Genomic DNA, 16725 nt, shown 5'->3' on the forward strand with positions numbered 1-16725 from the left:
CTCTGCCGTGGCTGGCCTCAGATGAGATAGATCAAATGGCGTGCTTCTCCAGAAGCAGGGGCGGCCAGCCCTGCCCTCCTGGGTGACCATGCGTCCGGGGAGGCCCTTCCTCGCTGCAGCGGCAGAGCTGCCCCACCCGACCTGGGAGAGAGGCTCTGAGCCTGCCTGACCTCTCCCTTCCTGTCCCCACAGAGAGCTCCGAGGAGGAGGACGCCCCGTCCTTCGCACCTTCCAGCTCTGTCGATGGCAACAACACAGACTCCGAGTTCGAGAAGGGCCTGAAGCTCAAGGCCAAGAACCCAGAACCGCCGAAGACCGTGGCGCCCATCAAGGACGAGTATGAGTTTGACGAGGATGACGAGCAGGACAGGGTCCCGCCCGTGGACGACAAGCACCTGCTGAAGAAGGACTACAGGAAGGAGCCCAAGGCCAGCAGCTTCGTGTCAATCCCCAAGATGGACGTCAAGAGCTATGCCAAGAACAGCTCCGCCGCACCAAAGAAAGCTGCCCATCGCATCTTGTCGGATACCTCGGACGAGGAGGACGCCGGCCTGGCCGTGGGCGCCGGGGAGAAGCTGAGGCTGTCGGCGCACACTGTCCTGCCCAGCTCGAAGGCCCGGGAGCCCTCGGCCTCCCGGCAGCAGAAGGAGAAGAGCAAAGTGAGGAAGAAGCGGAAGAAGGAAGCCCGCGGCAAGGAAGTGCGGTCTGGGAAGAGGAGCGACAAGCTGTGCTCCTCCGAGTCCGAGAGCCAGTCCTCCGAGAGCGAGGAGGACGGGGACTCAGTGGGCAGCACGGGCTGCCTCAAGGGCTCCCCGCTGCTGCTGAAGGACCCCTCCCTGTTCAGCTCGCTGTCGGCCTCCTCCACCTCGTCCCACGGCAGCACTGCCACGCAGAAGCACGGCACCAGCCACGCCGACCAGCACAGCAAGCACTGGCGCGCGGACAGCTGGAAAGCCGTGTCCTCCCCCGCCTGGTCCCAGGTCAGCTCTCTGTCCGACTCCTCGGGCACGGGCCTGGCGAGCGAGTCGGACTGCTCCTCCGAGGGCTCCAGCCTGGAGTCCCTGAAGCCCGCAAGGAGGAAGCAGGAGCACCGCAGGAGGGGCGGCACGCAGAGCCTGCCGCCGGAGAAGAGGGCCACCTTCCACCCCAGCGTGGACGGCGCCGTGCCCAAGCTAGACAAGGAGGGCAAGGTGGTCAAGAAACACAAGACGAAACACAGACACAAAAACAAGGAGAAGGGGCAGTGCCCCGGCAGCCAGGAGCTGAAGCTGAAGAGCTTCGCCTACGAGTACGAGGACCCCAGGCCCAAGGCCGACAAGGCCGCCCTCCTGGATGGCGATGTCTCTGCGGAGGGCAGGCTGCGGGTGCTAAAGCACGACCGAGACCACCTCAAGCGGGAGGAGAGGCTGGGCAGGACAAAGCCCGAAGACAAGGAGTGGCTCTTCAGAGACGAGAAACCCCTGAAGAGGACCAAGGACCTGGGCAGGGACAGCGGCAGGGCCTTCCGGGAGGAGAAGGACCGGGCCAGCAGGGCCGAGCGGGAGAGGTTGGGCAAGGAGAAGTCCCCCAAGGAGGAGAGGCTGCGGTCCTACAAGGAGGAGAGGAAGAAGAAGGCTCGGGACCGGCCCGCCAAACCAGAGAAGAAGAGTGATGCGAAGGAGGACCGGATGGCCAGGGAGAAGGCCCTGAAGGAGGACAGGGAGCGACTGCGGAGGGAGAAGGCCCACCGGGAGGACGCCGCCTTCGAGGACTGCTGCCACAGGGGCCACTTCCTGGAGAGCGAGGACACCAAGCTCAGCCTGTCCGACGACCAGCAGGACAGGTGGTTTTCTGACCTCTCCGACTCCTCCTTCGACTTCAAAGGGGAGGACAGCTGGGACTCCCCAGTGACAGACTACAGGGACATCAAGAGTGATTCTGTGGCCAAACTTATCTTGGAAACGGTGAAAGAGGACAGTAAGGAGAAGAAGCGGGACAAGGCCCGGGAAAAGCGAGACCTCCGAGACTCTTTCTTCCGGAAGAAGGAGCGGGACTATCTGGACAAGAACTCGGAGAAGAGGAGAGACCCGATGGAGAAGCACAAGGGTCTGCCCGGCCATCTTCCCGACAGGGACAAGAGGAGGAGAGAGTCCTGCGAGGGCACGCGGGAGCGCAAGGACCCACACCGGGAGGAGCTGAAGGAGTGCGCCTGCGAGGCCGCCTTCAAGGACAAGCCCGACTGCGACCTGGCCAAGGGCCTGGAGCCCTGGGAGCGCCACCACGCGGCGCGCGAGAAGGAGCGGAAGGAGAAGGCGCGCTCCGAGAGGCACAAGGACAAGCCCCTGGACAGGGACCGTGGTGAGAAGGGTCCCAAGGACAGAGACTTGGACAGGTGCCTCAAGGAGAGGAAGGACAGCAAGGAGAAGCACAAGGACATGCATGGCAGAGACAGAGACCGGAGGGCCGGCCTGGACCCCGCCCGGGAGAGGAAGGACAAGGCCTTCCCCACAGCCATCCCCGAGGACGCCGCCGAAAAGAGAGACGAGAAGAAGGGGAAGGAGAAGAGCTGGTACATCGCAGACATCTTCACGGACGAGAGCGAGGATGAGAAGGAGCAGTACCTGGCCCCCGGGCTCAGAGCAGGGGAGGCCTGCGAGGCCCCCAGGGCCGACGGCCTCCAGGAGCGGGAGGACGGGAGGGAGCCGCCCCCCACAGACAGGCACAGGAAGTGCCCCTCTGACAGGCCACACGAGAAGCCCCGGGACAAAGAGCCCAAAGAGAAGAGGAAGGACAGGGGCACCACCGAGGGGGGCAGAGACAAGAAGGAGAAGGCCCTGGAGAAGCACCGGGAGAAGAGAGACAAGGAGCGGAAGGACCGGGCCCTGGCCGAGGCTGCCCAGGAGAGGCGCAGCAGGCAGAGACCGCCTGAGAAGGTGGAGAGGAAGCACCCCGTGGACGACAGGGCCAAGGGCAAGCACAAGGAGAAGCCGGACAAGGAGCGGAGGGCCTCACGGGGCACCGAGGCGGAGCGCAGCCTGCTGGAGCGGCTGGAGGAGGAGGCGCTGCAGGAGGGCCGGGAGGAGGCGCACGACAAGGCCAGCGAGGTCTCCTCGGACAGCTTCACCGACCGCGGCCCCGAGCCCGGCCTGAGCGCCCTCCTGGAGGTGTCCTTCTCCGAGCCGCCCGAGGACAAGGCCCGCGAGGGCCCCTGCCTGGCCGAGAGGCTGAGGGAGAAGGAGCGGCACCGGCACTCCTCCTCCTCCTCCAAGAAGAGCCACGAGCGCGAGCGGGCCAAGAAGGAGAAGGCCGAGAGGAAGGAGAAGGCCGAGGACCACAGGGACGGGGGCCGGAGGGAGCCCGGCCAGTATGAGAAGGACTTCCTGGAGGCCGAGGCCTGCGGCATCGCCTTCACCATGAAGGCCGACGGCGAGGAGGAGCTGGACAAGGCCTCCGAGGGGTTTTCTGCTGAGAAGAGGGAGAGGAGCGAGCCCGAGAGGGAGCCTCCCAAGAAGGTGGAGAAGGAGCTGAAGCCTTTCGGGTCCAGTGCTGCCGGCGCCCTGAAGGAGAAGAGGAGGAGGGAGAAGCATCGGGACCGGTGGCGGGACGAGAAGGACAAGCACAGGGACAGGCACCACAAGGAGGAGCTGCGGCCCGCGACCAGGGACAAGGAGAAGGGCCGGGAGGAGGCCCCAAAGCTGGGTGAGACCAAGGCCAAGGAGAAGCCCCGCGACGGCACAGAGAGGGAGAGGGGCGACCCCACCAAGATCAGCAACGGCATGGACAAGCTCCCGCCGCCCAGAGACCCCGGCAAGAAGGACGCCCGACCCCGGGAGAAGCTGCTGGGGGACGGCGACCTGATGATGACCAGCTTCGAGCGGATGCTGTCCCAGAAGGACCTGGAGATTGAGGAGCGGCACAAGCGGCACAAGGAGCGCATGAGGCAGATGGAGAAGCTGCGGCACAGGTCGGGAGACCCCAAGCTCAGGGAGAAGGCGAAGCCCGCCGACGACGGGCGCAGGAAGGGCCTGGACGCCGCGCCCAAAAAGCCCCTGGGGCCAGACCCTCCCTTTAAAGAGAAGAAGCTCAAGGAGTCTGCTCCCACGCCACCCGTCCCCGAGAGCAAGCCCCCACTAGGGCCAGGTGCCGAGGCCAAAGACTGGTCAAGCGGGCCGCCCCTGAAGGAGGCCCTGCCCACCTCGCCCCGGCCAGAGCAGAGCCGACCCGCCGGGGTGCCCACGCCCACCTCGCTGGTGTCAGGCCCCAGCTACGAGGAGCTGCACACGCCCCGGACCCCGTCCTGCAGCGCCGACGACTACCCCGACCTGGCGATCGACTGCACGGTCCCCCAGCATCTGCTGCCCGCTGCCTCCACCGCCAGCGCCTGCTCCCCGCCCTTCTTTGACAGGTTCTCTGTGGCCCCCAGTGGGGCTCCCGAGCTCCCGGGCCAGACGCCCACCAGGCCTGTCTCCACGAACCTGTACCGCTCCATCTCCGTGGACGTCAGGCGGACCCCCGAGGAGGAGTTCAGCGTGGGGGACAAGCTGTTCAGACAGCAGAGCGTGCCTGCTGCCGCCAGCTTCGACTCTCCCGGCCAGCACTTGCTGGAGGACAAGGCTCCCCTGCCGCCCGTCCCAGCAGACAAGTTCACCTGCCTGTCCCCTGGCTACTACTCCCCTGACTACGGCCTCCCTTCGCCCAAGGCCACCGCGGTCAGCAGTGCGCCCTCCCCGGAGGCCATGTTCTCTGGCCTACCAGCCAAGCCCTCCCCTGCCCCCAGAGGTGAGCTCTTGGCCCCAGCCATTGAGGGGGCCCTGCCCCCGGACCTGGGCCTTCCTCTGGATGCCACCGAGGACCAGCAGGCCACGGCGGCCATCATACCCCCGGAGCCCAGCTACCTGGAGCCCTTGGACGAGGGCCCCTTCAGCACCGTCATCACCCAGGAGCCGGTCGAGTGGGCCCAGCCTGCCACCGAGCAGGCCCTTTCCTCTGCCCTGATCGCCGGTGCCTCTGAAAACCCTGTCAGTTGGCCGGTGGGCTCTGACCTTCTGTTGAAGTCTCCCCAGAGGTTCCCGGAGTCCCCCAAGCACTTCTGCCCTGCAGAGACCCTACACGCCACTGTCCCAGGACCCTTTGGCGCTGCAGAGCCCCCCTACCCCGTCTCCCCGGGCTCCTACCCCTTGCCAGCTGCCGAGCCGGGCCTGGAGGAGGTCAGAGACGACGGGGCAGGAGCCATCTCCGTGGCCATTTCCACCACGGAAGGAGCCACTGCTTACGCCACCCCTGCCCGGCTGGACTCTTTCTTCAGCAGCTGCAAGCCGCTTCCCAACGCACCCCTTGATGTGGCCCCTGAGCCCACCTGTGTTGCCACGGTGACCCAGGTGGAAGCTCTGGGGCCCCTGGAGAGCAGCTTCCTGGATGGTGGCCACAGCCTGTCTGCCCTTGGCCAGGGTGAGCCGGTGCCCTGGCACGAGGCCTTCGCCAGCCCCGAGGACGACCTAGACCTGGGGCCCTTCTCGCTACCCGAGCTCCCTCTCCAGCCCAAAGACGCCTCGGATGTTGAGACGGAACCCGTGGAAGGGAGTCCCGTCCCACCAGAGGAGAGCACCCCTGGGACGGAGGGACAGCCTGTGCCGCCTCCTGACCAGGCCTCTCCCTGCCTCCCCACTGAGCCTGAGCCCTCAGAGGAGCCAAAGCCGGACGTGGTTCTGGAAGCCACGGTGGAAGCAGAGGCAGTGGCAGACGAGAGGGCCCCTGAGGACTCGGACTCCAGCTCAGCACTGGCCCCAGGCCTCCCCGAACAGTGTCCCCTGGGGGGTGGAGCTGAGGAGGCCAAGACTGAAGACCCCTCCACCACTCCCCACCACATACTCGATGGCCCTGCCACAGATGGTGCGGCACAGACACCTGACAGTGCCGAAGTCACCCCTGTTGCCACCCCCGTGGAAGGGCCCCCAGGCAGTGTCCAGCCAGATGCTATGGAGCCAGAGCCCAAGCCCACGGCTGAGGCCCCGAAGGCCCCCAAGGTGGAGGAGGTCCCTCAGCGCATGACCAGGAATCGGGCCCAGATGCTGGCCAGCCAGAGCAAGCAGAACACGCCTCCCACGGAGAAGGAGCCCGCCCCCACGCCCACCCCGGCCTCCAGGGCCAAGGGCCGCACCTCCGAGGAGGAGGATGCCCAGGCCCAGCACCCCCGCAAGCGCCGCTTCCAGCGCTCTAGCCAACAGCTGCAGCAGCAGCTGAACACAAGCACGCAGCAGACGCGAGAGGTCATCCAGCAGACACTGGCCGCCATCGTGGACGCCATCAAGCTGGACGACATCGAGCCCTACCACAGCGACAGGTCCAACCCCTACTTTGAGTACCTTCAGATCCGAAAGAAGATCGAGGAGAAGCGCAAGATCCTCTGCTACATCACGCCCCAGGCACCCCAGTGCTACGCCGAGTATGTCACCTACACTGGGTCCTACCTCCTGGACGGCAAGCCGCTCAGCAAGCTGCACATCCCCGTGGTGAGTGCCACTCTGCCCATCTGCACGAGCACACCCTGGGCACAAGGCTGTTGGTGTCCACCCCCAAACGGGCCCCAGGGGCACCTCACAGCCTCCAGGATCAGGAGAGCAAGCTGTGAGGGTCTGTGTCTCTGTGGTCACCGGCACCCTGGCCCTTGGCCCCAACACTCGGCTGCCTTTCTGCAGCTGCCGAGTGGTGGGCCCTGGCCCCCTCTCCTGCTGGCCACATCTGCACAGCCCCTCCTTGCGTCTTGCTGCCAGGACTCCCCTTTATGTGGAAGGCCTCAGCAGAGTCTTGCCCAACCAGTTCCAGCCCAGTGTCCCACTGGAACCCTGAGCTTTTTCTCAGTGGGTCCCACCCCTCCTGCCTGCCTCCTGACCCTGCAGGCCCTGCTGCCACTGTTCTACCTGCCAGCCCTTCTTTCCCTGCCCTGCCCTTTTCCCCTGCCCCTCTCCAGCAGCTCTCCCCATGGCATGTCAAACCCTACCACAGACCCCAACCTTCCTAGACAGGTTGCTTCCCACTTGCCCTCTGGGGTATTCTCAACTGTAGAGGTAAAGAAAGGAAGCCTCTCTCCTTACTGTACACAGTTGACTTCCTGTGTGGCCACCCACCTATAGAGGAAAAGCCAGGGCTTCTCTTTGTTGTGTTACTGGGCCTAGCTAGACTCTGTCCTGGCTGTGGAGCAGAGACCTTCTGACCTGCAGGTGGAATGAGGCCTGAGGTCTGGGAGGGACCTTCCAGCCCTAAGAGGAGAAGGGTGTTGCAGGCCCTTGCTCCCTCAGAGGCTGCTGCTAGACAGGAAGCACAGCCGGCTGGTGTCCCTCTGAGGATGCGTGTTGGACACGGGCTCCTCCTTTCAGGGTTCTCCTGAAAGGAGTTGGGTTCAGAAGCATCAGGGCCTGGGCCATGTTGAGGCCACACATCCCCTAAGGGGCATCCAGGAGCGCAGCCAGGTCGAGCCCCTCGGGAGGTCCGCACAGGTCATGTGTGCCACTGCACTCAGAAAAGCCTGGTCTGCGGTTTCTGAGAATTGCAGGGATTCTAATCAGCAAGACCTTTTGGCACCTCCTGTGGTGGTTGAAGTTTCCGATACCCAACAGAGTGACGTGATGACGGGGGCTGGGGGAGAAGGCCATGGTAGCCCTGCCCTCACCCACCCTGCAGGCTGTCTCCTACCTCGTCTCCCCTCACCTGCAAACCCCGGGTTGAAGCCGGCAGCGTCAGGCTGGCATGTCAGGTGTCCGGGCTCATCCAGGTCCTTGTACCCAGCTGGACCCATCGGAGGACATGATGGGTGAGGTTTGCAGGCGGAAGAGACCTGACTGCGTCTTCCATTTTGAACTGATTTTAGATGAACAGAAAAGCAGAGTGCTTGCAGAACCCTCCAGGTGCTGGCTGCCGGGTATCTGGTTCAGTGATGGACAGGATCTGTGGTGGGCACAAGGACACTCACAGGCAGCGCTGGTCATCTGCACAAGTGTCCTATGATGGCACCAAGGCCCGTGTCAGCAGGAGCCCCACAGTCGCGGCCTGGTCCTGGGCACAGCATGAGGGGTTCTGGTGGCCAGCTTCTGGTTGTTGGCACTGACCTGGGGCAGCTGGGTCAGGTGCCATGGCCGGCCCTCTGCCACAGCCACTGTCTTTTCCTGTATCATGCGCCCATGTCTGGAGAAGGCTTTGGGGCGAGTGGGGGTCCTTGTCTTCTCATGCACTTGCCCTGACACTGCCTGCAGCAGTGGCTCTGTGGTGCTTCCTGGTGCCGGGGACCCTGTCCCTCACTCCAGGTCTTGCTGCCTGGGGTTCTGCTGTCGGCAGGAGCCTCCCGTGGGCCTGTGGTTGACCTCAGCATCGCCAGTGTCCGTTGCAGAAGCCCTCCGGCCTGCCCCACCTTGCCCTCCCTGCCAGTGCCTTCCACGGATGGGACAGGCACCACATGTCTGCCCAGGTCCCATGCACCCTGCCGCTGAGTCTGTGCCAGCTCTGGAAGCCTGGCCTCCAGTCCCTCTTTGTACCTTCTTCCTCCAGGAGTGGAGGCCTGCTCCTCGTCACCTGCTCACACTTGCTCCCTGTGTCTGGCCACCACGGTTGGCCTCAGAAGCTCCCCCATGGGACTAGCAGTCAGGCAGGCTCAGGCCCTGGCGTCCAGGTTCTGTTCCAGGCCTGCAGCCCTCACTGGACCCCACTGGGCTCCCCACACCTGCTCTGCTGCTTTGGCACATGGGGCGCTCCCGCACGCCTGTCTCCTCTCTCACGCGAGCCGGCCCAGGTGCTCTGTGTCCTACCCTCTCCCTCACACCATCTCCCTGCTGGGCAGGATCCGAGGTGCTTCTCCAGAGGTGCCTGGGTGGGCAGGTGCTCCTGGCCCCACTGACCTTGTTCCCCTTGCACCTGCAGATCGCACCCCCCCCCTCCCTGGCAGAGCCCCTGAAGGAGCTGTTCAAACAGCAGGAGACCGTGCGGGGAAAGCTGCGTCTGCAGCACAGCATCGAGCGGGTAAGAGGAGGTCCAGGCCCGGGGGGCGCCCCTGGGGGCCTGCGCTTATCCCCTCCTCCCCTCACAGGAGAAGCTGATCGTGTCCTGCGAGCAGGAGATCCTGCGGGTTCACTGCCGGGCGGCCAGGACCATCGCCAACCAGGCAGTGCCCTTCAGTGCCTGCACGATGCTGCTGGACTCCGAGGTCTACAACATGCCTCTGGAAAGCCAGGTTGGTGACCCGCTGGGCCAAGGCCCAGGACCCCTCCCCAGAAGGGCTGGGAAGCCTCTAGTGCCAGGCAGCATAGCCAGCAACCACACAGCAGGGATCCAGGTTCTGCGCTTGGACCAGGACCGCCCCAGCTTCCCTGTGCTCAGCACAGTGCGGGGCCCAGATGTGCCCAAGCCTGCCCCCAGCCTCAGGTAGCCTCGGAAAGGACAGAGGACAAGCCCTCAGGCACCTGGCCTTGGCCAGTTTGTCTCTCAGGGTCTGAACTTCCTCTGGGACACTTGCAGAATGAGGATCATCTGCTGCCCTCCACCCACTCCGAGGCAGCAGGGGTGACAAGATTTTGTATTTAAACTTCAGCTCAGTCTGCAGCTGGAAAGCGCTGGACCTGGCTCAGTGGTAGCCTTGGGCAGTGGGTGATGGTGGCAGTGGGGCCAGCTGACCGCAGGCCAGCAGCCCCTGTGACCTGTGCAGCTGCGGCTGCATCAGCAAGCCCCTCACCTGCTGTGAACAGAGCTTGGCTGGGCCTGGCAGGCTGGAGCTGCAGGGCCCGGGACTGCCTTGCCTCCCACACCCACTTCCAGTGCTGACCTCCAGCCCTGGACCTGTCACTGACCATATGACAGGACTCAGGAGCTCAGCTGAGGACTCCCAACCTTGGGGGATGTTTCCAGTGTCCATGGCTTTGTGTTGGGACCTCTGGACACGTGCCCTGGGGACTGCAAGACCTGCTGTGTGGCAGCAGTGTCTCAGCGGTTCTGTTTAAGATGTATCAAAGACCTCCTCCTCCTGAGGACGTAGGTCCACACGTTAGGTTTCACATGTTGCGCACAAGTCTTCTTGAAAACAGAGCAGTTTATCAACAAGCTGTGAAGCAGAAAGGTTAGCTGGGGACCACAGGAGTGTTTTGTGGGTGTTTAGAAGTTTTGCGTTTTGCATCAAAAAAATAGATATATATTTAAGTAATTTCCTGGGTTTCTCTTGAAGGTCAGAGGAGAAAGACGGTCTCTTGACGGTCAGGCTGAGGCCTCTCCTCTAGCACCCTGGTGAAGGTCTGGGCATGTGGTGCACAGAGGGGCAGGCTTCCTGTTCTGGGAGCCTTGGCACATTCTTCCTGGGGGTGCTGGGAGGTGGGCACCTCCCTCCCGAGGCACCTGGGCCTGGCCCACAGGTGCAGACTGTTTTCTGGGGTGAAAGTGGGGCTGTGTGTGAGGAGGAACCCGGAAGCCCGTGGGGAGGCGGGGCCTGCAGCTCCTGCCTCCGAGAAGGGGGAGGCGTTTCTGAGAAGCCAAGGGGTCGCACGGGCACCACCAGCAGTTCCGTGTGACCCCTGTGCCAGCCCCTTGGCCCTATGGGACAGACACCAGGGCCAAGAGACCTTACTCCAGAGCACACCCCCACTGGGAATCCCAACCCAGGCGCGGCCCCCATCTGTGGTGCTGGGGCAGGTCCCCAGTGGGCGCTGGGGGCCCCTGGTGCCCAGGGTCAGCCTCTCCAGGGAAGATGCAGGGAGCGGTGTCATCCCCTTGGCCCTGGACCAGGCAGGGACCTGAGACTCCTGGGGTGACCACAGCACTGCTGGTCGCCTCCCTGGCCCTCTTCCTCCAGACACACCGTGTTTGATTGACAGGGCGATGAGAACAAGTCCGTGCGAGATCGCTTCAACGCCCGCCAGTTCATTTCCTGGCTGCAAGACGTGGACGACAAGTACGACCGCATGAAGGTGGGTGCCCGGCCCTGCTGAGCGCAGCCACGCCCGCCAGCCCTGCCTGTGCAGACAGCCGCCCCACGGCCCAGCGGGAGGTGGTCGCCGCACCCTCCACCTGTGTCCTCTGGGTTGCCGGCACCTCAGCCCAAGTGCAGCCCTGATTGTGCTGAGGGAAGAACCAGGGAGACCTTACCGAGAGGGAATGAGGCTTTGTGCATTTCTACGCCTCTTTTAATTAGTTAACGCAAATTTTTACAAGCAAGAAAACTAGATTGGCGGGGGGAAACTTGTAAAAAAGGCAGTCCAAGAAAAGGGAGATAAAACGGCCAAACCTCGGTGAGAAGATGTTCCGTGCAGTCACGAGTTTCAGAACCAAAAATGACGTGACTTTTAGAAGGCTGCAGGGGGCTGTGGCGGACGCCCTCTCCCTGTGGGGCCGGGTGCGTCAGCGGGCGCCGTCCATCCTGAGTGCACTGAAGTGGCGCAGTGCTTTGGGCGCCTGACAAGCAGTTCCCTTCTAGTCCTTTAAAACCAGGGATGTGGACCGAAACACTCCTTGGGAAAAATCCAGCAAACTGGCAACCCAGAGGGCGTCAGGGCAGCCCCTGCGGCAGCATGGGGCCCGCAGGTCCGCGCTGAGCACTTGGGCGGTGGTGCAGCTTCTGCTGTGAAGGCAGAGAAGGAATCTCAGGCACTCAAAAGATTAAACGGTGCGGCCCCAGCCTTGTCCAGCCCTCAGGGGCTGCTGCGGTGGCTCTGGAGCTCTAGCAGACCCCCAGTGCCGCGCAGCACAGCGGCAGGGTAGAGGGGCCAGGCAGCCAGGGCGCAGACCATGCTGAGGGGCTGTCCTGGTGAGCAGGGCTGAGGCTGGCTGCAGGGGGGCGGGCAGTCAGGTCCAGGTCCCCGCACGAAGCAGGGCTGGCTCACAGCCTGCTGAACGCCCTGCCCCAGGCAGCTGGGCCGTGGGTGGCATGGGGCCCTCACTCGCTGTGTCCCGCAGACGTGCCTCCTGATGCGGCAGCAGCACGAGGCTGCGGCCCTCAATGCCGTGCAGAGGATGGAGTGGCAGCTGAAGGCGCAGGAGCTGGACCCCGCTGGGCACAAGTCGCTGTGCGTGAACGAGGTGCCCTCCTTCTACGTGCCCATGGTCGATGTCAACGATGACTTTGTGCTGCTGCCAGCGTGACACCTCAGGACGGTCGCAGGACACCAGCGAGGGCCGTAGTCACCAGTGCTGCCAACGCTCCTGCAGTGCAGGAGGGCACCGTGCCGGCTGTGTGGGAGGAGCCCAGAGACTGCACCTGGCCACACGCCTCCCCTGCCAGACCGGCCAGGAGGCCAGGAGGCCAGGAGGCCAGGGTCTTGACCAGCAGTGGCAGGGAGCACGGGCCATGCTGCAGCGCCTCACTGGCCCAGCAGGAGGAGGAGACCGCGGCCCGTCCAGAGGGGCACCTGGGTCCCTCCCGGCCAGCTGCAGGCACCTGGGGAGCAGGAGAGTGCACTTTTGAAGTCCTCGCTCCCTTCTGATCAACGAAAGGATCGACTGAGGCATCCACCTCGCACAACAGTGACCTCCGGTCGGGGGCAGAGGCGCCCGCCTGCCATGGTCCTCAGGACAGGCTGGGACACTGGGGTCGCTGGTGCCGGGCGAGGGCCACCTGTCGGCCGCAGAGGGACTCAGCCAGGACTCTCCGATAGTGTTTTTAATGGAGTCAAATCCACGTGGTTTGTATATTTTTTCCTTTAATCTTGGGCATTTTGTTTCTCTTTCTGAGAACGTAACTTGAAACACTACAGAGCCAATAATCCTATAGAGAGTATCCGCGAACGCTGTACAGTTTTATATACATTCACAATGTACTTTTGCTGCCTTCTAGATAATTTATTTTGCAACACATTACTGCACAGTTGTAAATAACTTATGTACTGTAACATCACTTTCAGTTATGTGTAAAGAAATAAATAAATTAATTAAATGCTCTTCTACGTGCCTGTTCCCTCAGGAGGCCCCGCAGGCGCTGGACGGGTTGCTTCATGGAGCTCCCGTTCCTCCGGCCTTCCCCCGCAGGCCGCCACAGGACCACAGCCTCCCATGCCAAGCCCTTCGCACCCTGGGGTGGGCAGCACGAGGACCCTGGGCCCCAGGCAAGGCCATGGAGCAGGAAGGACAGAGCTGCTGGACACCATGTCACCCCGGGCCTCGGAGGGGCATCCCTGTCCCCTTGGACAAAGACAGGCTCCTGCAGCTGCCTGAGCCTCTGTGTCGAGGTCCGGGCTGTGTCCCTGCACTCGGGTTCCACGGCCAGCAGCTGGGAGATCCTGGCCCTGGCGAGAAAGTGGCTTGGTGAGGGCGGACCCCGCGCCTCGTTCTCCTTCCCGAGAGGAGGGGGTGATGCGCCTGGGTGAGGGGCCCGTAGGCCATCCATCTCCCGCCTGTGGGCCCTTGCAGGCCCTGGCACCTCTGCACCTGCCTCAGTAGAGGGAGCTGCAGAAAGGGCGCCCCCAGGGGAACAAGGAGGGGTCCCTGCGTCCTGTGAGCTGAGCGGGGTGGGCCTTCGTCCCCCACCCCGGGCCACGGCATCCCTGGCCGGATCGCTGCTGCGGTGCCGTGGGGCGGCACCCTGTGGCACAGGATGGCACCCTGCCAGAACTGGGACCCGGGCTCGGAGAGGAAGGGAAGGAGAAGAGCCATTGGCTCTTCTGCAACCTGAAGGAGGAAGGAGGTGAGGGGGTTTGTGAAAAGCCAAGAACAGCTTTCCTCCTGCAGAGAGACTGCTCCTGAGGCAGGGCTGGCCAGCTCTGTGGCTCAGCAGCAGAGGGGCCCCTGCAGGTGGGGCCAGCCCCTGCCCCGGCCCTGTGCAGGCTCCAAGATCCAGCTGCTTCCCTCCCTCAGGAGCCACTTTTCCTCGCCCTCCCAGGAGGCCAGCACAGGACCCCAGGAGAGACTGTTGTGTCTGGAGAGTCGGGAGGAAGCCCCTGGGCAGCAGAGCACCGCAGACACCTGGAGCACAATGGTCACCAGCCCCGGCCCTGCAGCACCCTGGCCTGCACTGCTCCTGCCACTGGTCCTCCCTATAGATGGACAGCCAGCAAGGCCCCCACCCCAGGCACTGCCCAGTGTGCTCTGGGGCAGAGCTGCTGTAGCGAGCGGAGACCAGCAGAGTCCAGCTGTTCTGAAGTAATGCCGTGCGACTCCAGGTCCACGTGGCTGCAATGGGGGAAAGGCAGCAGCAGGAGCAGAGGGACCCGGGCACTGGCGATGCCCTGTCCTTGACCCACCATTTGCCATGTGGGCATTCGAAGTCGGTCTGTTTGTTTTAGTAAGGGACGGAGGAGGTTTCTCCACGTCCCCACAGACGCCGAGGAGCAAGTGGGGTGCAAAGCTACGAACGGTGGCAGTTGGAGCCACATGCCTCCGAGAGTGCCCCAGAACAGTGGCGATTGGCAAGTCCAGCACAACCCAGGAGGGACGGTCCTGTGTCGGACCAGAGCTTCTGAGAGCAGCAGGGCCCGTCTACCGACAGGAAGTCAGACGGCCTGCAGGACAGTGGAGCAAGTGCGTGAGAAAGCCCCTTCTCCCCACCCGCGCAGGTCAGGCCACCGAGAGCCGCGTCAGGAGAGAACCAGGCCGAGCTCCTGCCATCTGCGGTGTGCGACGGGGGCTGTGCCTTCCAGTCTGCCCTGCTTCTCTCCGCAGGGTGGCAGTGTGGGCACCACAGGACTGCCTGCACACAGGGCCTGGCACGATGGGGCCTGGCTCAGAACCTCTTCCCGGGAGGGGGAAGCCTCCCTCCTACAGGGACTTTCAGAAGCAAACCGCGGAGACTGTTCAGCATCACAGCTGCCTGGGGGAAAGGAGGGACCCTGGAGACAGACGCCTGTGGGGATTCCACAACTCCCACACGCCTGGCGTGCCTGGGGCTAGAGAAGGCCGTGACACGTGCAGGCCCCTGCACACCCAGGGCGAATGAGTGCATTCCAGCTTCTTGCCTGCTGAGCGCCAGCCTGATGCTGAGGCAGAGCCCCAACCTACCAGAGCGACAAGATGCAGGGATGGAGGACATGCTGGGCCAAGGCCACTAACTGAGCACCAAGCCAGCTGCACACTGGTCAGCCTCAGAGTCAATAAGCACTTGCAGCAACCCCCAAACACAAAACCTGGGGAGGAGAAGCAGCTCTGCAGTTGCCCCAATGTATTATGTAAAGGTCTAACTTTCAACCCAGGTGATCCTCATTCAGGGGACAGCCAGTCGATCAGCAGCACCCCAAGGAAGCCCAGACGCTGGGCACACTAGAGACTCAACACCAGCTTCTGCAAACCAATGTCCACAGTATCGTAGACTAAAGAATTAAAGTAACATGTAGAAACGATCTCACCGGCAGAGCCATAGATGGAAACAGGTTTAAAAGCACCAGATGCAAATTTCGTTGCTGAAAAGTAGAAGGCTGAATTTTATTCAGTAGGAGAAAGAATTGGCAGACAGAAGACAGATGGCCTGAGATTGAGTCTGAGGAAGAGAGCCACTCTGAGAGCTGCCGGATGCCACCAAGCGTAGGGAAGACGAGTCTGCTGGAGGGAGACGCAGGCACTCGGGTGAAGGAGCGACGGCCAGGGCACCCAGGCTGGTGAACAAGATGCAGCAGGATCAACTAGAAGAGATCTGCGCTTGGAAACATCATGACTGAACTGTCAAAGCAAAAGACAGAGAGGGTGCTGACTGCAGCAGAGAGCAGCACAGCCCACGGAAAGGCCCTCCAGATCAGCAGGTGGCTTCTGGGTGGAACCTGGAATGCTAGAGGCAGCCGGCTGACCTGCACGGAGTGCTGCAGAAAGTTGATCCAGACCTGACCTCGCAGTGTAGATGGAGCGCACACCATGAGGAAGACACATGGAGAATAAGCTGGACCTCATCATAGGCAGACACATGCAGCCAGGTACAGCTCAGCAGGAGCTCCCTGGGTTCTACCCCAGAAACACAATTTAATAAGTACAAAGCTCCACAAGCTTACCAAAAAAAGGAAAAATCAGTTATAGTTCTACATACTACTAATTAACAAGCTGGAAGGATAATTAGGAAATAATTCCATTTACAATCACTTTGAAAAATAGAAGTAAGAATAATTTAGCCAATGGAGTAGAAGCCTTGTACATCCAAAACCACACAATTTGGATTCTCAAAAATTAAAGACCTAAATAAATGGGAAGATAGCCCAAGGATATTTCCATCCCCTGTACCCAAAATAAACCAGCAGTCTTGGAAAAGAGTAACAGAGCCGAGGCCTCACACTCCTGTTGCAAGACTCAGTGCGTGGCTATGGCAAAAAGAAAGAAACACACTGCAGGGGAGACCCCGGTAGGACTTCAACAAATGATGCTCAGAAAGGTGGGGATCCACGCACAACATGGTGAGGGTGACCCTGGTGTCGCCACAGGTTGAGGGTGGGTGCAGCTCGGTGGCAGAGCACTCGCCCAGCACACACGGGGCCTGGCTCCAGCCCCAGCACCAACTAAACAAAACAAAACTCAAACTTCCAAAAGCAGTGGCCTGTGATCCCAGCAACTCAGGAGGTTGAGGCAGGAGGACCACAAGTTCAAGGCCAGCCTCGACAACTTAACAAGGCCTTGTTTCAAAAAAAGGGCAGAGAATGCACCCATGCTAGGTGGGGCAGTTGGCTAGCAGGTGTGAGGCCCTGGGTTCCATCCCCCCACCACAGAACGAAGACCCAATCTAGTCAAAAGGCAAGTGGAAATGGGAGGGGAGGGGTTAATATCCAGAGCATACAGAGAACCCCTAAAGCTTAGAGGAAAAAAACAGACAATCCC

The 16725-nt window shown here is 62.3% G+C and overlaps 1 protein-coding gene across 4 annotated transcripts in view; it reads left to right on the top strand.

Moving 5' to 3' along the window:
• The window catches only part of ANKRD11 (ankyrin repeat domain containing 11), a 158968-nt gene extending 146067 nt beyond the window's left edge, over positions 1–12901 (top strand). For all 4 annotated transcript variants that reach the window (XM_079119518.1, XM_079119520.1, XM_079119519.1 and 1 more), the window contains 5 exons: positions 193–6488; positions 8887–8985; positions 9053–9196; positions 10824–10916; positions 11902–12901. In XM_079119518.1, the coding sequence (XP_078975644.1) occupies positions 193–6488; positions 8887–8985; positions 9053–9196; positions 10824–10916; positions 11902–12087 (6818 nt within the window). In that variant the 3' untranslated portion in view covers positions 12088–12901. The remainder of the gene's footprint in view (positions 1–192; positions 6489–8886; positions 8986–9052; positions 9197–10823; positions 10917–11901) is intronic.
• The last annotated feature ends 3824 nt before the right edge of the window (positions 12902–16725 follow it).

Source organism: Sciurus vulgaris (genome assembly GCF_902686455.1).
Source record: "Sciurus vulgaris genome assembly, chromosome: 17".
NCBI lineage: Eukaryota > Metazoa > Chordata > Mammalia > Rodentia > Sciuridae > Sciurus > Sciurus vulgaris.